General features: G+C 38.5%; 1 protein-coding gene across 1 annotated transcript in view; it reads left to right on the forward strand.

The window, feature by feature from the left end:
- Positions 1-22429, forward strand: part of TTYH2 (tweety family member 2) — a 2201930-nt gene that overhangs the window by 2034886 nt on the left and 144615 nt on the right. The window contains exon 11 of the mRNA XM_044085133.1: positions 21695-21837. Within this exon, the coding sequence (XP_043941068.1) occupies positions 21695-21837 (143 nt within the window). The remainder of the gene's footprint in view (positions 1-21694; positions 21838-22429) is intronic.

The following is a 22429-nucleotide window of genomic DNA, read 5'->3' on the forward strand; positions in this document are numbered from 1 at the left end:
ACTGATTGTGCCAAGCCTGTAGGTATATTTCTGGACCATCATTATGTGCATGGCTGACCAAGGAAATACGCATCCCATTGTTCAGCACAACAAAGTCTGCCATCTTCCTACCCTCTGAAGTTCTGGAATTTCTGTGATGTGTCTGACATGGACATCCCACGGACCAATAACCAGGTGGATGCATGGCATCGTTGACTGAAAGTATTACTTGGACGACCTACAGTACAGCTTTCCGACCTTCTGTCTGTTCTACAACAGGAACAGAACCAGACAGACAACCAAAGGGAGTCGCTTTTGAGGGGGATGCCTGTGACACCACGTAGGAAGGCTGTTGTAAGGTAGCATCACCTAAAACATATCTTGCAACATAAGTGTTACTACAGTAATGTGCAGGATTTCCTATGTGCTGTAGCACATTTCTACAAGTTGTGAATATATATGGTTCTAGTACACACCAAGCACTACACACATCACTTTATCTGTTGTGTTAATAAAGGCTCTGCCCACAGTACACTGATTTCACAGTACCACTTTCATGCCCCCTTGGCATCCAGTGGCAACCACTTGTGCTACTAACAATGGCACGTTGGCTTCTGGGAGGGTGCAGGGTGTAACACTATGGGGGTTTGTCTGCCACATACGGTTAGGGGGCAGGGGGATGTTCTATTCCCACAGGGATTTGTCCACAGACATTTGTCAATGTAGCCATAATGCCAAACTGCCATGTGACTACATCCAGCTGTCTCACAGGGGGGTATCATGCTGCCTAGGTGTCTGAATCTGGCAAAGGTCCTTGCCTCGCCCATAGTGCTTTTTTTAGGAAAAGTCATGAGGTCGATACTACCAACATAAAAATGTCAACAAAATGCAAATTAAAGTTCATGTTGCTAAACGCTAGGATTCTAAACATGAAACTGCACTCATTGCAAGCATTCTTAACCCTGGAAGATGCTGATATTTGTGCAGTTACAGAAACCTGGTTCAAAGCTGCGGAGGGCACCTCAGCCTTAACCTGGTTACTCATCCTATCATACATTGAGACCCCAAAATGTGGGTAGCAAAGCCAAAGGAGGTGGAGGTTCAGTATATATGTAAAGGCGCACACACCTCCAGGCTGGTCAAACAGTGTGACGTACAGGAGACACTCCAGGTGCAGTTAACCATTGACAAGACCCCTATTCAAATTATACCTAGCCCCCAAATTTGACTCAAGATGGCCCACTCCACCTATCTGAACCTCTTCAAATCTATCAAGATTCAACCCTTTATCCTGATTGACTCTAATTATCCAACCATAGATTGGAAAAACTACACATGCCAGAATACAAATGCCCAGAGATTCCTCGATTTTTCAGTGCAAATGCCGTGTAACAGCTAGTTGATACCCCCACAAGAGGTGATAATATCTTCAACTTGGTGTTAACCAACATGAGTAACCACTGCAACACCCTTATGTTATCCTCCCTGGTGAGACCCGACCATAAAGCGGTCACTTTCAAAGTCATCATCTCATCTGACCCACTCTAGTTAGGTTCAAATAAAAAAACTTCTCCAAGGCTGATTACAACCTCCTGAGGGATGGTACAAACAGCTTCACAGCCCCGTCCCCCACTGTAGGAACTGGCACCAATGTCCAAATCTACACCAAAGGACTATATGAGCATTTATATAGATGCATGGAATAAGAAATCCCTGACAGAACAAAATCATCCTCCGCATGGAAGAGTAAACCTGTCTGGTGGACATCTGCAGTAAATAAACTATATAACAAAAGGAAAAAAATTGCTCTCCAGGACCAAGAAGGAGCAGATGCCCAATTGGAAGCAGTCTCTCCTTGCCTGAACAAGCAAATAAGAGCTCTAGTGAAATCCTCTAAAGCCAACTTCGAGTCCAAATTGGCCACATCTACTAGAGACAGTTATAAGGCCTTTTTCACATTTGTCTGCAGTCTCAAAGGAAACACCCTGATCTGTTCAGAACTGGTGGTCAAGGACACCACATAAACAAATGCTGTAGATATAGACAATCTACTAGCTGACAGAGTCAGCAAAAACTTCTCCCCTCTGTCCCCCCCATCAGTAAATCAGGACATCCCCAGTGCCTGCCCCCCATGCCTTATCTCTAGGGAACAGGTCATCATTGCCCTCTCAAAGGCATAAAATACAGCCTCCATGGGTCCCAGTCTGCATCCTACATGAACTCAGGCATGAACTTGCGGCACCATTAGTCACCCTATTCAACCAAAGCCTGAGTACCGGCTTTGTCCCACCCAAATGGAGGACAGCCACTGTCATCCCTTTACACAAAGTTGGAGTGCCCACCATCCAAGAAATTATAGACCCATCAGCCTAACTAGCCTGATCTGCAAGGCCATGGAACAGATTATCATGCACCTCATTAACAGGGACATTGACATCCCCTAAATACTTGACCCCACACAGTTTGGCTTTGTCAATGGAAGGTCATGTCTGTTAAATATGGTCGACTTCTTTGAGACAGTCACCAAAGCCATGGACAAGGGAAGACGGTGCTCACAGCTTACCTTGACCTGGCCAAAGCCTTTGCCACTATTCCCCACTCGGGAATAGTAGATAAATTCTTTCAACTAAGCATCAATCCATATGTTACCAGATGGGTAGCAAACTGGCTCACTGATGGAACCCACGTAATCAAAATGGGGGAAACCACCTCAAGCAGTAGACCCGTAACTAGCAGCATACCCCAGGGATCGGTCTTGGGGTCTCTGTTATTTGGGATATACTTTTCTGAGGTGCAGACCAAAACCAGTGGGCTATGGCTGACCAAGTTTGCAGATGACTGCAAGCTGGGCGCAGTCATCAATTCCCCAAGTGATGTGGCCGTCCTCCAAAAGGGTCTCACCCAAACAAATGCTGGTGCCAGAAACATGGCCTCAAGCTGAATGCCAAAAAATGCATCATCGTCCCCTTTAGGGAGAGTGACATCCCCACATATTACATTAATAACAACGTCCTAAGTACACAATCAGTAGTAAGGGATTTGGGCACCCAGGTTGATAGCAACCTGCCTTTTGACCCATGTTGCTTCCATTGTACGGAAAGTTTTCTACATGGCCCACCTCATAAGTAAGGATATCTCATCCAGGGACAAAGAGGTCATAACATCCCTGTATTCTTCCCTTATAAGGCCAGTTATTGAGTACAATGCCCCCTGTGCAGCAGCTGAAGAGACCACAGAGGTTCCTCACCAGGAGAATCCAGGGCCTAAAACATCTGCCCTACACAGATAGGCTAAAAGCCCTGTCCCTCTACTCAGTTTCATATAGACTCCTCAGAGGTGACCTCTGTCTGGCATACAAAGCAATCTCAGACCCCACCTTGATGGGACTGCTGCATATCCACAAGTCAAGCTCCACTCGAGCAACCCATACGCACAACCTCAACCTGGTCTGTGATATCAGTAGGAAATAGGACTTATTGTCGGGACAGATTTGGGTCCCAGAGACTCCCCCATCTGTGGAATAGAAACCCTCTCCACGTCAAGCAGAGTACGTCATTATCCCTTTTTAAGTGCAACCTGGATAACAGGATGGGAAACAGAAAATGCACCCTTGGGATTCCACCTGTGTCCCTGCTGGACAGGGGCTTTGGGTGCTGACTTGTCTAAACATGGGTTAAACTCTTGGCTAGACTTATAAAGGCCTCAGGGCCAATAGCCTAGTAACCTCCTATGATCCCAAGAGTAGAAGACCAAGAAATGAACCCTTCAGTACTCCTCTAATTACCACCATGTTTTCTTTGGGAAGAGTCGCTACAACAATAAATTATTTTGTTTGGGCTCTATTCTACATCACCTATGTCATTCCTCAGTTTGGTATTCAAAAATCTATTTATTTATTTATTGACATTTGATTAAGCAGTGGCTCACTTATGTGTAGCTACCCCTGCATGTTTCTGAAATGTACTGGCTTAGGTTTGTGTTTGTGTGCAGCTTTTCCATATATCACGTGCAACTGAACATTCCTTCACTTATTTCCAAATGTGAGTGATGTATGCATCCCACATGACTAGAAAAACCTCACCTTTCACTTTCAGTGGCTGTTTTTCTGTATTTGACAACAAAGTGTTTCTTGTTTCTGATCATCTCACCATAGTTAAATCCGCAAGTAACTGTGAATGTAGTAAGCAAATAACCCACAAGGATTTCCACATACATTGTCTTTTCTGCATGGGCCAAAATCAAAACATCACGGACTGTAAATAGTTTAAAAAGTGCAAGCAGGGTGCCAGACTTTGAGAGCAGAAAGTTTTCTATTTAAGAGAAGAGTTGCATCATTGGAGAAAAATTCCAGAAAGAATATTAGATTGAGCCTGTTAAAGTGCCAAAGGTTAAAATACTGATACATAAAAGTGTAGAAAATGCAAAGAAAATTATCTTGTTACCCAGGGTTTCTGGGATTTCTCTTCAGATGTCTGTAATATCTGAGGATGAAAATTAAAGTTATGTACTCACCATAACTATTCATCTGTGTTGTCCATTTCATTCTTCGGTGCTCCCTGGGCTCCTTGGACTTATGAGATGGGGTTTGAGCCCCTGATGTGGAAGTACTTGATGAAGGAGCATAAGCTGGAAGGAGGACTTTTAGTACTAACTTGTTCCTCCTATCACTTGTGGCCCTGGTATTAAAAGCAGCACAGATGGAGCAGAGGGTGTTCAAATGTGCTGGGCCTAGACAATATACGCATTCTCTGTGGGCATCAGAGTTGGGGATGATATGACCTCAGGAAGTGCACTTTTTAAAACCACTAGGCTTTTCAGCCATACTTTAAGAGAACAACTTGCAGCAAAAAGCTTGACAAACAAGGAAGAAAAAAAGATTTTACAATACTAACTGGAAAGAAAGATTTATACCAGCAATGGTATCTCTACAAAATACTGCAAAGTAAGTTAAATGAAGGAAGAAAGGTTACCAACAATGATAACCAAGATTACCAGGAAAAGATCTTTAAATTTGGTAACTAGACTAGTTAAATAGAAGGTAATGGAGACACTAGTAAATAACTGAAAAGAAGATTTAAAGACAGGAAGAAAAAATAAAAATTTTTAACTCCCTAAACCCACAATGAGCTAGAAAGATCACAGTCGAGACTGAACTGTAGAGCGGCAAATGAGATCTTAAGGTATACAGTGGTCTGGGATATTATGGGTAAGGGAGGAGCTCAAGAGTCAGATCCTAGAATCTAGACAAAGTGGCCAAGTCGGATCAGAACCCATTTGTTGAGGAATGAATGAAAATTACAACATTAGATCATCCTTTTTGTTGACTCCAGTGTCAAAGAGCAAATGTGTATTTTATCAGTGCCTACATAGCCTCGAATAACGCAGGTGCAAAAAGTTAAAACTCAGATGAGCACCATCCTTAGCACCAATGGAGGATGAGATTGTAGTCTTCATCAAACAATATTAGAGGTAAAGGAATCTGAGCCATAATTTTCCTTGGGAAAAGTGCTTTAAGACATGCACCTTTCCAAGACCATCTTTCTAATCAAAAGGCATTTATAATTTACTTTCCTCTGATGCATATAGCCCACTAAAGGTTAGCAGAAGAGTTCTTTTCTAGCTGTTCTGTGGAAATTTTAATACCTGACCAGGACCAGTGCAGACTGAAATTAAGACATTTCATAGAATCATAGGTGGTTACTAGGCTATTGACCCAGAGGTCATTTCAAGCCTAGCCATTTCATCCCAATGTAATACCATAGATACTCTAGTCAATACATGGGACTGCATTTAGTAATGACTGGCCATGTCCAGAAGGGCTGTGGGCACTAGTCCTGGTAAGAATTTAGGGTGCCCCATCCAGTCGTCCAGGTTACTTTTGAACAGTGTCACGGAGGTGCTCTGCTTCACATGAATTGGCAGCGTATTCCAAAGATGCGGCAGTCACTGGGAGACAAATGTGTCCCTCCAGCATGTCCTGTTCAAGTCGCTGGCCATATTTAGGTCCCTGGAACAGGTAGCTCTCATCCCATTTGATTTACAGATGTGCAACAAATTCATTAGGTTTGGGTTGGAGATTGCTCTGTAAGCCAGGCATGTCTCCATATGATACTGAGTATAATGACGGGGACTTTAGTCTATCTATGTAAAGCATGTGCTGGAGTCCCTTGATCATCTTAGTTAGAAATCTCTGAGGTCTCTCCAGTTGCTTAAGGTGCTTTGTATGGTATGATGCACCCCCCCTTCAGTTTATCATTTTAGATTACATAGTTTTGTTTTTACTGTCACTGGGCTTGCCTCCCTCAAGTTATTAACTTTAATGGTAGTGCTAATATTGAGAAAATTTCAGCTGGTCTATTTCAGTGATTTTCTCTCATAAAAGAAGGCTTTCACAAATGCTTAAAATCTCAGAAACTGTAAACTTTCTTGTCACTGTCTTATTTCTGTATATTGCTGGCAATAGCACTAGAGAAAATTAATATCCATTTGTTTCTCATCTCATCACCCTATAAACACATTGTTATTGTGCCGCAGTCATAATACATTACTTACTTATTTATTGGCATTTGTTTACCAGGTTAGTCCAAATGGGCCTAAAAATACCTTTTTTCAGTGGAGGCCCAGGGAAAAAATGCAATGTACAATTGGTGATTATACTTAAGAGTTGTACAACATTTACATAGTCAAAAATAACAGTAAAAAGTATAAAAGAAAAACATATTATATAATGCTGTACAATACCATTTTAAAACAATGCAATAAGATCCATCAATCATCCACAACCCTATGTCACATTTTTACACATGAGGTCACGATGGTACTTCAGTAGTGACAATCAACTAGAGCCAGTTGCTGGGTGGTTATTATTGCAAAATTACATCATGTAACACTGAAATGATGGGGCTATAATTGTACCAAGTTACAAGGGGAAAATGAGGAGTAAGATAGGAAAAATAACAATTGAAGGAGTATATTCTGTACCATATATAAACTATTGAAAAAAACAGCTGAGATGCAGATTGGTAGGCTGACAATGGGGAAAAGAGGGTTGAGGTGAGAAAGGTAAGAACAGAGAAAAAAAGCAAGAAAGATAATGTACAAAGGTCATATGGAAAGCCATGGAAAGACTTATCATGGAACAGAAGTATGGCTGTAGAGAACCTCCAACCATTGTGACCTATCTCAGTTTGGCTTCTTCAAGAGCAGGTCATGCTTACTCATCCTGGTGGATATTTTTGAAAATGTCACCAAAGCAATGGATGAAGGCAAAACAGTACACACCACATACTTCATTCTTGCCAAAGCTTTTGACACAATTCCCAACTCAGGCATACTAGGATCACTAAATAAACTGGGAATAAACCCCTATGTCACCTGCTGGATTGCCAACCGTCTCACAGATAGGATGCAGATAATCAAAATAGGGGAAGTTACCTCCACAAAGAAACCGGTCACCAGTGGAGTCCCCCAGGGTTCTGTGCTGAGACCTCTTCTGTTAGACCGACATCAACTCTGACTGATTAAGTCTGCAGATGACTCCAAGCAAGGAGCAGTCATTGAATCCCTGAATGATTTAGCCATCCTGCAGGAAGGTTTATCCCAAAAAAATAATTGGTGCCAAAATCACAGACTGAAACTAAATGCCAAAAAATGCATTAGTGTATCCTTTGGGAACTCCTCTACCAGAAGGAACTACCACATTGACAGTATTCCCCATAAGAGTTCACCCAGTTGTTGGTTATTTGGGAACTTATGTGGACATTGAACTAATTTTTGATCAATGTGTGACCATTGTAAGAAAGTCCTTCTATATTGCAATGCTTATAAACAAAGCAATTGTATCTGGAACTGGGGATATTGCTGCCCCCTTTTACTCAGCCCTCATTAGGTCAGTCATAAAATATAATGCCCTGTTTAGCATGCATCTGTCCAAACACATGCAACAACCAGAATGCCCACAGAGCTACCTTACTAAAAGGATACAAGGCCTAAACAACATGTCCTACATGGACTGACTTAAAGCTCTGTAACTATGCCTTGTATCATACAGACTGCTAAGAGGTAACCTGCGTCTGGTGTACAAGGCATCCTCCAACTCATTACTGATGGATTTACTGCATATCAGCAAGTCAAATGGCATCAGAAATACTCAGTCTAGGGATCTAAACCTCTTCTGCAACATTAACAGAATGATTTGGAGGGAAATGTATATCTTGCAGAGGATACTGCTGCTCTGGAACATACTCCTCATCCACATAAAGCAAAGTTTGCCTTGTCAATAATATTAAAGTGCAACTTATATCTATGCATGTGAAACAGAAAATGTACACCCCAAGACTGTCCCCTGTACTACTAATAGAAAGAAGCAAAACCTAACTGCTTTATCTGATGCATGGGTACCCTCAAATTATCTATGGTATAATCCTAGTTATTCTCATTAGAGGTAATATCTAATTATTGACCATGGGATGGGTAAGGCCAATCTATACCCAAATGGGATAGACTATTTTGAGCACAGCTGGCCTAGTACTTGCCTATGAGCCTGTAAGAGAAACAAATGTAGATTAGGGAGAGAGTGCTATAAGTGATTAATGGAGGAGGATAATGAAAGGATGGTAAAGTGTATACAGTCTATTATACATTTTATTGTGGTAGTTAAAGATCTGAGATTGTCTGAAAGCATCTCTCGCAGAATATTTGGTCCTAACTAGTATAAAAAATGAACACACCAGGGGGCACTCATAAAGGTATCATAATTGGCACACCTTTGTGTGTATGTGAAGGAAACTTTTTTGTATTCAGCAATGGCCTTAACACAATACTGCACAGTGCAGTAGAACAAATAGTTGTATCACCACATAGGACTGGCTCAGTGGTTATGCTGAATGCTAATGAAGCTGCCTCCCCCAAAATCACTCAGCCATATAGATCTGCATCACTGACTCACCATGTTGAGGTATGAATGCAGTACAGTGACTGTGGTGGGGGACAGACACTGAATACCATTTATCACTCTACACTCAAACTGTATCATTCACTGACAGCACTGTGGGTTTTGGGGGGGTGGGGGAAACACTGGCCACCATGGCTCACTGTACACTTGAGTGCCATAATGGCACTGTCTGCCGTATGGGGATTGGGTGTTGGGGAAAAATACTACCCCGCAGGGCAACTTCAAGTGTGCCATAACAGCACTTCAACTATGGGAATTGGGGGGGGGGGGTCTGGAGGCTTGATTGGAGAAGGGCAGACAAGTCAGGGACTGTGTATATGTGTGTGTGTTTGTTTTTGAATGTGTACTTGTGCATGTGGGGTAGGGACTAAAGGGATTTTAGTGTCTAACTTAGTTGATCCTAATGTCTTTCCACATTGTGGCTAATATATTTCTGAATCAGAAAGTACTGCATCTTGAGAGCAGGGCCTTTTTATTGTGAGCCATGCAACTCACACTAGGCCCTTTCATGAATTTCTAGGGTATTTTATGGTATTATTATTCAAATAAGTATACATGAAAGGCAGACCTCTTTTTTATTGGCTTACTGAGACAAATATAAATTTGTTGCGGGAGCAGTTAATACTCATTTTTATAAACTGCCACTTACTGTGTTTTTTTTAATCTGAGGAAACGTATACCTATAGCAAGACAGATAGTTAGATATGGGTATAGGTGTTTCCCTTTACAAACTTAAGCTTCTTTATTTTGTCTTCATAGCACTACATGTTGTCACCTCATTTATATTACTGGAAGTATGTTCTTACCAAATTTTTCCCTGTTATAAATATTTCTTCATCAGGATGTTTTACTATTTATCGTCATATACATGGTAATTTTGTTTTATTTGCAGCATAAATGCCATAGCAAATTATTATTATTATTATTATTAGTTTATTTTTTTAATTATTTTTACTGCAGTCATTATATTTGAATTCAGTGGTTCTGGGATATACTTCAAAAATACTATTACTTGGTGAAGTACAATACAGATGGAGATGGTACTTTACACACTACATATAAAGCAATCTCTATTATTTAGTCTGCAAGAGAGCCATGTACATCCAGAGCAGTACATTTCAGCATAAAATCTTCTTTAGTGCCCACAAGGTAGATGGCAACTGTTTTTAAACTTTAAAGGTGATGGCAAAAGTAAGATGGATTTATAACCCATATGATATACTTCTACTGTGATTTCCCTTCAAAGATCTCCTTTTAAGGTAAGTGTACATATGTACAACTGTAATATATACAGACATCTGCCCTCTTACTACCACCATCTGTGTCTTTCCCTCAGACGTCTTCACACCTGTAGCCAACGTTCTACCCACACCCTTTCCCTTTAATTTTACCTAAGTAGCCTGCTATGTAAATGTAATCAAAGGCCTTACTGAGGTTAAGATAAACTCCAAGTACCATTTCTCTCTATTTCACCTGTCAACTAATCATAAAATTGTATCCACTTAGTTTGACAGAGTTGAGACTTCCAAGATGGCTGCACATGGAGTAACCGCTTAATTTCAGCTCTTCCAGTGTGAAAACAGAAACTCAGAAGAGAGTGCCAGTAAACTCGTATTTTTGGGTAAATTTCAGTAACCAGCTAGTAAGTGTACTGCCTAGATGCCAGCAAGAAGAAATTCAGAGAACATGAAAGAAAATCAATCACAAAAGGTAAGGAAAAAACACTGACTGGGAAGAATTCTGCAGCTGTTCAGCAAAAAGCAGTGCAAGCGCCAGCTTTGGTGCAAGATACGACTTCCAGTAACCCAGAGGAAAAGACAAGTCAAATGTACTCAGAGCTGATTAAAATAAATGAAACACTTAAAGGAGTATATCAACTGAAATAAGAAAAGGCTGGAAAAAATGGAAGAAGCTCTAAAAAGATATTCAGATGAGGTAATAAGGCTGCAAAAATTATAGGTCGAAATGAAGAAAAGGATGGAATTAGAGGACAGAACACATAGGGAAAACCCGAGATTTTCTGTTGTAACAGAGATGCTGAAAGGGACAAGACTGTATTAATTTTATAAAAACACAACTAAACACCTGGACTGGTATTCCACAGCAGGAGTTATTAATTGAAAGGGCACATCTTGTGTATGCTCCACACTTGACATTGGGAAAGCAACCAAAACGTTTAAGATTAAAGATGCAATCCTACAAGCAGAAGAAGTTGATTTTGACAAAACTGTAGCAGAAGGACAAAGTACTAAATGTGGGAGACAGTATAGTATGTGTGGAAAATGATTATTCACTGTACTCCAGGCTGAAGAGGAGAACATTTATCCCACTTATCAGGGAATGTCAAGAAGCAGGCATGAGATTCAAGCTGCTGTACACAGCTATTTTCAGAATATTCTTTCCTGGAGGGACAAAGTTTGTCCAAAAAAAAGTTTAGTTATGAAACGGGAGATTCTGCTGGCTCTTCCAATAATAAAAATCACAGAGAGACTCTGCCAGTGAAACCTTTTCCAATATTTCAACATAAAATGCCTAAGGGACAGAAGAAACCACTAGAGTTGACTAGAACAACCAGGAGTACATTGGAAATAAAGCAGAGCCTTGATTTGAGAGATGTATATCAACAAGAGTAAAACTAGCAACTCGGAAATTTGGCAATTAAATGTGGGATTACAAAGTATTAATTATATTTGTGAAATATGACAGAACAAGAAAACCTGGAAATATTGGACTTTTGACTTTGTTAAACTTGTAGAGGACTCTAAAGAATGTCCTATTTCATACTGTTAATGTTTGGAAAAACATTCAGGAGGGAGGAGCAGGAAGGAAAGAGTTAACTGTAAGTAATACACAATTTTGTTATTAGTAGTGTTTCTATAATGCATGATATAATCTGCATTGTATAAAATAAAGTTTTCTCAGCTATTTTTGAGTGTAATGGGGATACAAAAGTAAACAGGTGCCCCTTTTTTCATTCTTTCTTCCTTGTTCAGTTTTAAGAAATGTAGGCACCACAACTTTAAAAAAAAGAAGAAAAGTCTGATCAGAAGAGCAGAATACAAGAAAAATTGATATGCTTTAGGAGAAAGACTGGATTAAGGCCCTAGTTTTAAGAGAAAGCAAACACATAAAAGAACATTGTCTGTCAAATAAATGAGTGCTTGTAGAAGCAACTCTATATCTGCTAGACAAGACAGAGACAATCTGCTCCATAGAGACAATCTGATAAAGGAGAATAAAAACAAAATACTTATTTCTTTCAATGGCTAGGAGATGATGATTTCTGAAAGCATTCAAGTGTTTTCCTAATCTGGGAGAGTAATAAAGATGAGACAAAACCAAACAGCACTTAGTAGAAACACAGGCTGTACCATGCCTGTTAGCATGGATAACCCTCCTTTTAGGTTAACCTAAGTTTGTGAGTGTGGCTGTCAGTCTGCGATGGTTGTTCCTAATTAGGAGGGTAAAACTTCAGTATTTGAATATGTAGATAGTTTTGTGTGTTAGTATTACATTAATAGCTTCTAGGGATAGATTTGGGGGTATATCTTTTTTTTTTGAGGGCATTCAATAAAACAAAAATTTTTGTAAGATGTGACATAGGCTTAAATTGGCATGACAAGAAACAAGTGTATAAAAGATCAACCTGCCAAACAGTGTATGCATTTACCACAAAAGCTGGAACTAGACACTTAATAAAAGCTGTGAATTAGACACTTAATAAAAGCTGTGAATTTGATTGAGAGGTTTTCAGGATGGATATTTAGTGGAATACCGGTGGTGGTGCTGCGGCAGCGTTGTCACCTCGTAGCAAGATGTTGTCCCATTCGATTCTCAGCTAGAGCGTCTTCTGTGTGGAGGCATACGTGAATGGGGCATGCCTTCGTTGAAGGTTGTGTGTCAGGGCTGGTAACCTGGTATGTAAAAATCCACTACCAATCATTGGCGGACCGGAGTTCCGCTGTGGCAACCCGTAACCGGGAAAAGCCAAAAGACACAAACAATTTAGTGGAATACCAGGGATAAAGGAAAAGAGGCGTATATATGTTAATTGGAAGATGAGCTGAAATAGTGAGAGAAGAGAATAACACTGGACACTGGCATGTATTTATATTCCACCTAAAACTGCTATAATGGAGTTTAAAAAAATTCTGGGAGAAATAATCAACTTTCAACAGGGAATATGACTTATAAGTGGGGACTGAAATTGTATTTCCTGTAGTGAAGATGTATCGGAGGGCCTAGAAGGGAAAATATAACAGAGGAGGGCAGATTTTTGAAGAAATATATGAAAATATTTGGCATGGAAGATGTCAATTCAGTAGTAGTAGTTTGGAGTGATTTTACATATTCCCCTAGATACAAAAACTAGACTAGACAGAACATGTATTTCACAGGAACATGTACATGTAATTGAAAATTTTCATATGCATCCAATAGCTATTTCAGATCATGCGCCAATAATAATTAAAATACAAATGTAGGGTAATGAAATAAAAATGAGACACTGGTGCTTTCCCACTTATCCATTGAAGAGAGAGGAATTTAAGGAATGTGTCTTGGAAATTATTCAGGAGTTATTAGAAAAGATGAAATTTCTTCTGAAAATACAGCTAGGGAGTGGGGTAAATTTAAAGTGGAGTTTAATAATAGGGTGGAAATAAAAGAAAGAGAGAGATGGTTAAGAAGTGACCAGAATTATTTAGAGGAACTGACAAAGGTTAAAGAATTGCAGAATAGGGGGAATCTCACAGAACAAGAACAGAAGCAATTGCAGAATGCTAAACAGAAAATAAGGGATTAACTCAGTAATATGCATAAGTTTAGAAAGACTGCTGTTTTATAGTAACTCCAGAGCATAAAAACTCTTAGCAAAATAAATTTGGCAACAGAAGATAAAAAGGGTTGTTACCAAGCTTAGGGAGCCTATAACAAGTAAGATAAGAGATACTGTAGAGGTACTAGAAATATTTTGAAAATGTTATGAACATCTGTCTAAAGCAGAGAAATATGAAAATCAAGAAAAGATACAAATGGAAATGTTTATGTAATAATTAATTATGCTAAAGTTAGGGGTAGACGAAGCTCAATTACTAACAAGATAGGAGGAAATGAGCTGAAAATGGTGATGTATAACCAATCCACAGGAAAGTCCCCAGGAATAGCTAATATTCCTGTGGAAGTTAAAATGGGAAAAATATCTGGAAGGTTTTGTTTAACAGTATTTTAAGAGGAGGAGAAGCACCAACATCCTGGAAGAAAGTGGTGGTGGCTGTAATCTCTAAAGAGGGTAAAGAGTCATCCGATCCAGCTTTATACAGACCCATTTCAGTCCTAAGTCATGATTATAAAGTGCTTGTTTATAATGGCTAATAGAATGGCAAAGGTGATGCCAAAATTAATAGATATGGATCAATGGGGTTTTGTGGAGGGGAGGCAAACATTTGACAACATTAATAGAACATTGATGATCCAGGGGGAAGCAGAAAGAAAAAATAAATACCACTATTGTTAGTATGTCCTGATGCAGAGCAAGCATTTGAGGAGTAAGCTGTGAGTTTGAGCAGGGCAATGGAAGCATTCCCTGATAAAATTATAAGGTTGAGAATATATAAGGAATTGGAGGCATAAATTAAAGTTGGTAGGTTCATCTCTGATCATTACTGGTTCAGAAGAGGAACCAGGCAGGGATGTATTCTTTCCACTTTGCATTATATTTAGAACAATTGGCAAAGAAAAACAGGGACTCAGAAATTCAAGGATATAATTGTTATGGTAGTCAAGAAAAGCTGGCTGTGTTTGCAGGTGATATTATTTTATACCTGATAAAACCAGAAAAGAGCATTTCAGTGTTGTGAAACATTTTGAGACATTTTCAAATCTTGGCATTTCAGTGTTGTGGAACATTTTCAAATCTTTTCAGGATACAAAATTAATGAAGCTAAAACAAAAACAATAGTTGCAAATTATGTACCCACACACAAATTGTTTCAGCAATATGCATATTTATGAGAGCATTTTAAAATGAAGTACTTAGAAGTGTGGATTATAAATGATTCTGGTGTGGCAGCTAAGGATATGTGGGAAGAGGCTAAACAAAAGATAATACAAAAACTGAGAAATTGGAAGCCCTGTTACATGGATTGCAAGCTACAAGCAGTTAAATTATTTTTAGTCCTTTTACTTTTATACACAGGTCAGGCATATTTTTCCAACCAGAGGAGAAGTTGTGGATAGCAATTAAAGAGCTTGAGGATTTTATCTGGGAGGGGGGGAAGATGGCAACAGTCAAGTGGGATAAGTTGATTCTTCCAGTAGAACAAGGCAGTCTGCAATTTCCTGATTTGAAGGAGTACTTCAGAGCTACACAGTTAAGGCGACTATACGTAGCACAAACAGAAACCTATAATTCAAAGTGAAAAGGGATCATGCTGAAACAGGGGGAAGCTCAAGAAACAAGAAGAGATTGGGATTTTGGATGCAGATCCTTAGGGAGAATAACAATAACTATACAGAATATAATATTTATAAAGTAATAGAAAGTATTCTAAGAACTAAAGAAACAGGGGAATGGAGAAAAGAGAATCTACTTATGGGGTGACTGCAATTAGGGATACAGATGTTAGGTAAGAAGGGGCTGGAATTTATTGGCGAAAACTGGCAAAAGAAACAAGGTATTAGGAGCAAGTAATTATAGAAGGAAAGGTAACAGAATGTGAATAGGCCAAGAATTTATTTGGACTGCAGGCTAGAGATTACCTTCCCGATCAAGGATTGATATCAGCATATAGGCAAAGATAAACAAATAAGGGGATCTTAAGCAAAAGAGTGGCAATGGTAGAGTTTTTAGTAGAATCTAGAATAGAAGCTGTTAAAAAATGAATAATTAGTAGAGCATATAAAATATTGCATAACTTTAATCAATCAGATGAGATTAGAAAGGATTGGAGAGAGAGAGATTGGCTAAGCAATTCACAAAGAAACAATGAGGGATATATGTATGTCTCCCAAATATGCAACAAAGTCTAGAAGATTTAGGATCTTTGCTTGGAAGTATTTACATATACATAAATATTTTTATACCCCAAGTAGACTCCAAATAATTTTTCCTCAGGTAGATGGCAAATGTTGGAGGTGTGATTAGGAGAGAAGTAATTGGGAATATATTTTCTGGGACTCTAATGAGTTGGCAGTCTTCAGAAATTTCCTGTAGACTACTCTAGCAGGAATACAGGGTGAGTAAATTGGTACAACTAAGGAAATGATTTTTTGAGCTATGATACAGAATCATAATTGCCAAGCTATAGTAAGGCCTCGCTGAGTCTAATTATGGTGGCTGCCAAAAAAGCAATTACTAGGAAATGGAAGTCAAAGTCTAAACCAAATGTACTGGAAGTTGTGAATATAGTAACTGAGATAAAACAACTGGAACTGGGATCTTTACAAAAGTGTAGGAGCAAATTACATAGGAAAACAATGGAAGTTATGGGAACAGTACATGCAGATGAAAAATGAGGTTTAAAAGAAGGCAGGATGTGAATGAGCTATGTAATGTTTGACTGACAGTAACTGCATAGATTGTAAGTGATCTATAATGTTTGCAATTAAAATTGTCAATATGGTTTGTTTTCATTTATATAAAAGCATGATTGCTTATGCCATACGTGATAATTTGATAAACACATTTCTTGTTTAATTAAAAAAAAGTGTTAGTTTGACAAAGATGAATTATGGTAATGTGACATCCTCTGTCTGGGCCAGTAATCAAGGAGCCTGAATCCTTACCAGTGACACTGGAGGGGGGAGGGACCATCACTTGGAACAAAAATGGATACATCCAGTATTTCTAGATGCAGGTCTCTGTATCAAGCACAATCTCCCTTAAGAGCACACAGGGAACACACTCAGTCCAGAAGTCTGGATCTCTGTCTCTCTCAAGGACCCCAGTGAGTCACCCCACTGGCACAGCTGTAGAGTGAAGTCTTCAGCCAAGTGTCCAAGGCAAGTCCTCCACCACTCTGTGTGTGAAACCAGTGTTTCATGTCCCTGCTCCAAGCAGCTGACACATGCACTCTTGGAGATTTGACTTGCGAGTGCGCGCGCACACACACACACACACACACATTACACTACACCTGGGAAAGACTGGCACAGATTTACTAGCTATGCCCCCCTACTGCTCATACTATAAGGTAGTTACAGTGCCACCAGACACTCCAAAGCCAAGTACTCTAATGCTGTTACAGGGGTACCCAATTATACTGAGTGAAATTAATATTAATACAAATGATAGTGTTTGACCAAAGCAGTAAGACTTTTAGGAGTGGCCACAGTTTCACAAATAGATGAGTACTCTCAATGGTTAAAATATTCTCTAAAGGACCAGCCACAATGAAAAGTTTAAATATATTTAATAATAAAAGAACATGCAAATACTAAATATCTATTTACAGTAAACACCAGAGTTTCAATCACATCCACGGTGATGGTGCTGCGGTAGCATTGTTGCCTCACAGTAAGACGCTGTCCGGTTCGATTCTCAGCTAGCGCATCTTCTGTGTGGAGACATGCGTGAATGGGCGTACCTTCGTTGAAGGTTGTGCATCAGGGGTGGCAACTCGGCATGTAAAAATCAACTGCCAATCATTAGCGCACCGGAGTTCCGCTGTGGCGACCCCTAACCGGGAAAAGCCGAAAGACACAACAACCAGAGTTTCAATCACAGGAAATATTAAAATAACCCAGATGAATAGATTCACACAAATACAGAAAAATAGTATTTAATTAATCTCACTATATTTTCCTGACTGATCTAAAGAATTACTATTTCCTGGTCACTTACTAGAGCAAGGTAAGATGAAGTAGGTGAGGGGATCCTTCTATGTCAGGTTTCAAAAACAGAGTGCTCTGAGACTTCAGTCTCATCTAGTATTGAAACATAATTTTTGCCCTGGATTACAGAATGACATCACATATATCTGGTTGTCTGACTTCCTAGTTCGCATACTACCCACTTTCTCCTAGCAACTGACCCAGAATCGTGTGCACACATGTCAGTAATACACACACACAGCTTTGCTGAGATCTGTTGCAACTTTTGGAAATCATAAAACAATTTCAAACTTCCATCCTTCCAGAGTTGCATTTAGTTCACTGCTGAAGACAATACAGAAGGCTTCCTAGTACTTGCTTTCCCAGACATTTTGTCTCTGGCTGCAATCAGAACTGTAAGATGCAATTTGTATGGCCTAAGTAATTTAAGTTCACACTATTTTTCAAAGTTAGCTGGAGCTGAGCTTAACCTCTTCTCTTCCAGTATCCTCTTAAAATGTATTCATTTCCACAGTTGCAACAGTGCAGTCTGATACACATGTATATTTCTTTTCTGTCCAGCAGGACACAGTCTTGATACATTTTTAACACAAGCAGCTTTACAAATATATTTTCATTACAAACATCTGCACAAGTCAGTTTGATATACAAATGAGATGTAATTCTTTACAAAATTCCAGCAAGCTATGTTGGCATATGTTGCACATCCACTTCCCTACTTCTCCAGGCATAGCTGGCAATACCTCACACTGTCACAGGTACTTCAAGTTCTTGTTTAGAAATGGACTATTTTGATTCCACGTGAGATTAAAAAAAGAATAAAAAAATATTGGCAGTCCTAGATGAAGTCCATGGTATATCCCCTCTTCCCCCATGTTGAGAGATTTGCATCATGTACACCTTTCCTTAAAATAATATGCTCTGAGGCTGCAAACTTTGTGGACATTTTGAATTTTCACCAAATGGTCATATCAGCAAGTGCTCAACTGACAAATAATGATTTATTGGTAATGAGCCCATCATGACTACTAGTTTGGCTGTTACCCTACAATAAACTAGTTAGCATTTTCTTAACAGTCTGTTCTATGGTTTTCCAGAGCTACTAGATTAGGTATCCTATATTTTCTGCTGCTGTCTATTATACGAGACCACTATTTGGTAGTTCTCAAATCCCAAGGAAGCACTAACTCCTATCGAGAATGTTTTGAGCAAATTTGTTAAGAGTAAGCATAAGTGCATTAACTAATTCATTAATTGTAGTAAGAAGTCAATTTGGTCCTTGTACCTTATTTTTTCTGTGCTATAGGGTACTGTAAAATATCAGGAAAAGTGACATCATTCAAAGCCCTTAAAGAGAGCTGAGAATTTAGTTCAGTACCAAGAAACATATCATAGTTTAATTTATAAAAACATCCTAAGAAGATTGTTATTAAGCATGAGTATCAGTTCCATACTTGTGTTATTTGATGGCAAGTACAGTGTTAGATATCAGTGGTTTACTGTGTCATTATAATGTCATATTAGAATTAGACTGATGTACCACATTTTATTTATGCATGATTAATCAAATTGTATCAAAACACTGAATAATGCATCCTAATTTGCTTGGTCTCAGTTGTATACTAGTTTTTTATGTAGATGAAAAAGGGTACATAATGACTTAGAAGCCAGTAATTACTACTGTCATCTGACATCACCACTTATATTTCACATATCTAGGCCTGTCTTACCATTATCTGTACAATGGCAACAAACTACTTTACTCCTTGTTCTGTCAGAGCTCCTCAGGGCTCTGTCCTAGGCCCCCTATTGTTCAACATCTTTGTTAATGACCTTCCTCAACATTCTGGTAGCTTATCATTCCATATGCAGAAGACTCCACCATTATGTGCACTACTTAAGCACACTCCATTCTTCAGTCTTTTATTCAGTCAGGCTTTTGTATCCATAGAAATATGTTTGAAAAACAAATGTAGGTCTGAATGCTAGTAAGGCACAATTAATGTTTCTGCCCAAATGCCTCAAACAAATCAAACCAAAATTCACCCTTATCTCCTCAAGTGGTACTAATGTCACTCGCACTAAACTTCTTGGCCTCACTATTTATGATAATCTTAAATATAAATATTCATTCCTGCTTTAATTTTTGGAATGAAAGCGCTTATACCTTCTTGTTTATCTGAATAAAGAAAGCATCCTTCTACTGAATTGTACTGAACTGGACGTGTTGGCTTGATTTAAAGCACACATTGGATTATTTCAGGGCTCACTGGCTCTTATTGCCTGCAATAGTGCTTGTGCGATGATTCCTTATATCCTTGTTTATTAGTTCCATGATGATGCGTTCCATAGCTTTGCATATCAGACTCGTCAGGCTAATGGGGTGATAGTTCCCAGGGTCTGTAATCATTCCTCCTTTGTAGAGAGGGATGACTGTAGCAGTGCACCACTCGGTAGGGATAAATCCTGAGATGAGGCTGTGATTGAACAGGGCACACAGGTAAGGTGCCAGTTCACTCTGTAGTAATGTAATGAAAAATTAATCCATATTTCCATGAAAAGCTAATTGCAGTCTTTTAATATTCATCCTAAAATAACTTATTCCATTTATAATTAGCACCATGAAGGTTGTGGATGATATTCTAATAATGTATTGCTTATATTATGTTTGTTATTATATGGTCATGTGACATTTTTCAATGCTTTTTTTGCTAATGTGTCCATTCTATATATACAATGGTTCATTTGAAAAGCTTATATAGATCATTTTGTTTTCCTTTGTCAATTGTATATTCTTACTTAAACATTAATACCCCACAGTATAGGTGTTCTTCTGCATCCCCTATTTAATATATTTGAGATCCTGGGGGAGTCTGTGTTACTTTAGGAAAATAACATTATAGATGATTTTATTTTTGTTTGGTCGCTTATTTTCTTACATTTTTAAAACTTGCATTCATATCTGGTAATTTTAAAGCTGAAGATATAGCTTAAATTGACAAATATAGCATTGTAACTTGTAGTATCGATACAGTAGTACCATTGTCACACTTCACTTTCAACTATTAATTTTTATTTTATATTTCAGTAGTGTAGTGAGTGGTGTGTTGGGATGCATTAATTATATGGCTGAGTTATGTGTTTTGTTAGTCATCTCTTAGTTCATATAATTAGAACTGAATCTGTATTGCCACCAGTGTAGTTTTGCAGCTCACTACTCGTGGTACTTGTTTTACTACTCACCCTTTTATTTTGTTTTTTTGTTCCATTTTTCAATGATTTTCATTTTTGTTTGGGGGAGTTGCATAGGTCAACATTGTTGTTTTGGGGGTTAGGTATGTGTTTATTTTCTATGTGAAGTGTGTAAAGCTGCTCTGTAGTGTCTTGAAAGGCAATGCAGTCTGTACTTTATGTTCTTCCTTTGCACTGTTACCACCTGTAGATTTAAGGTATATGAAGTCTTGTTCTTGGTGAGCTATGCTAACTTTAAAATGTGCATAGCTGTATGTTATTTACATATGTGGTTTTTCACTTGTTGGCTTTGGTAAATATGATGTAATTAGCATGATTTTTGTGGGATAGTGATATGAAAGTAGAGGATCTAAAAATTGCTGATGACACCAGTACAGTAATAATAAAACAAACATACACTGCAGATCTGAATACAGAATACATGTTGTTATATCCCATATACAAGCCTAAAGCCTATTTTAAGTACCTGTCTGTTTATATTAATGATCACACTCTACTTGGGGGTTTTTAAGTGTTTTGGTCATAAAAATCTCATAGCAAACACCGCTACATCAGTATATTTAATTACTGACTCATCACCATGTTTACGACTTATTATTTTTGTTGATGCTATATTATTAATGGCTTGTATTTCTTCAAAAAAATAAATAAATAATGAATGCCATATGCCCTTTTCAGGATTACCTGGATGCTCTTATCGGAGTGTGTTATGATGGTGTGGAGGGATTACTATACCTCGCTTTGTTTTCTCTGCTTACTGCGGCTGCTTTCACCACAATGGTATCCAGCATCTCTCACGTGTGGAAGAATTTTGCACTCGGGTAGGAAATTATCTGTGTTCATGGATTTACAAAGCTTGGGCAAGCTGTTGTATTTTTTTATGTTTATTCTTTCAGCTGTTCACTTGTGTACAACATTGTCAAGTTTTTGCTGGATATTACCTTTTAGGGACTTCTGTAGATCGCTTTGCTCATGCTTCCCTGGTCTACATGTACTGAGAAGTCCCTCTACACCAACTGTTTAATGGGCCAAAAAACTCTGGAATGCTATAACTAACTTTCTTACAAATATTCCTACCTTACTTTCATTTCTCACAATCCAAGAAACATCTGTACATGACCCATTAATAGTCGCTGCATTGGCATAATTGAATGACATCCGTTGCAGTCCTCTTTCTACTCTGTGTTGTTTCTTACAAGATTGTTTTCATATATTCATATTGTTCCACTGGTGTGGGCATTAAGGCATTAGTATAGTTTTACATTTATTTTACTCTCTCTCTCTACATATATATATATATATATATATATATGTGTGTGTGTATGTGTGTATATATATATATATATATATATATATATATATATATATATATATATATATATACACATACATATATACATATACACACACACA

Source organism: Protopterus annectens, chromosome 10.part0 (genome assembly GCF_019279795.1).
Source record: "Protopterus annectens isolate FY-2018-M chromosome 10.part0, PAN1.0, whole genome shotgun sequence".
NCBI classification, from domain to species: domain Eukaryota; kingdom Metazoa; phylum Chordata; order Ceratodontiformes; family Protopteridae; genus Protopterus; species Protopterus annectens.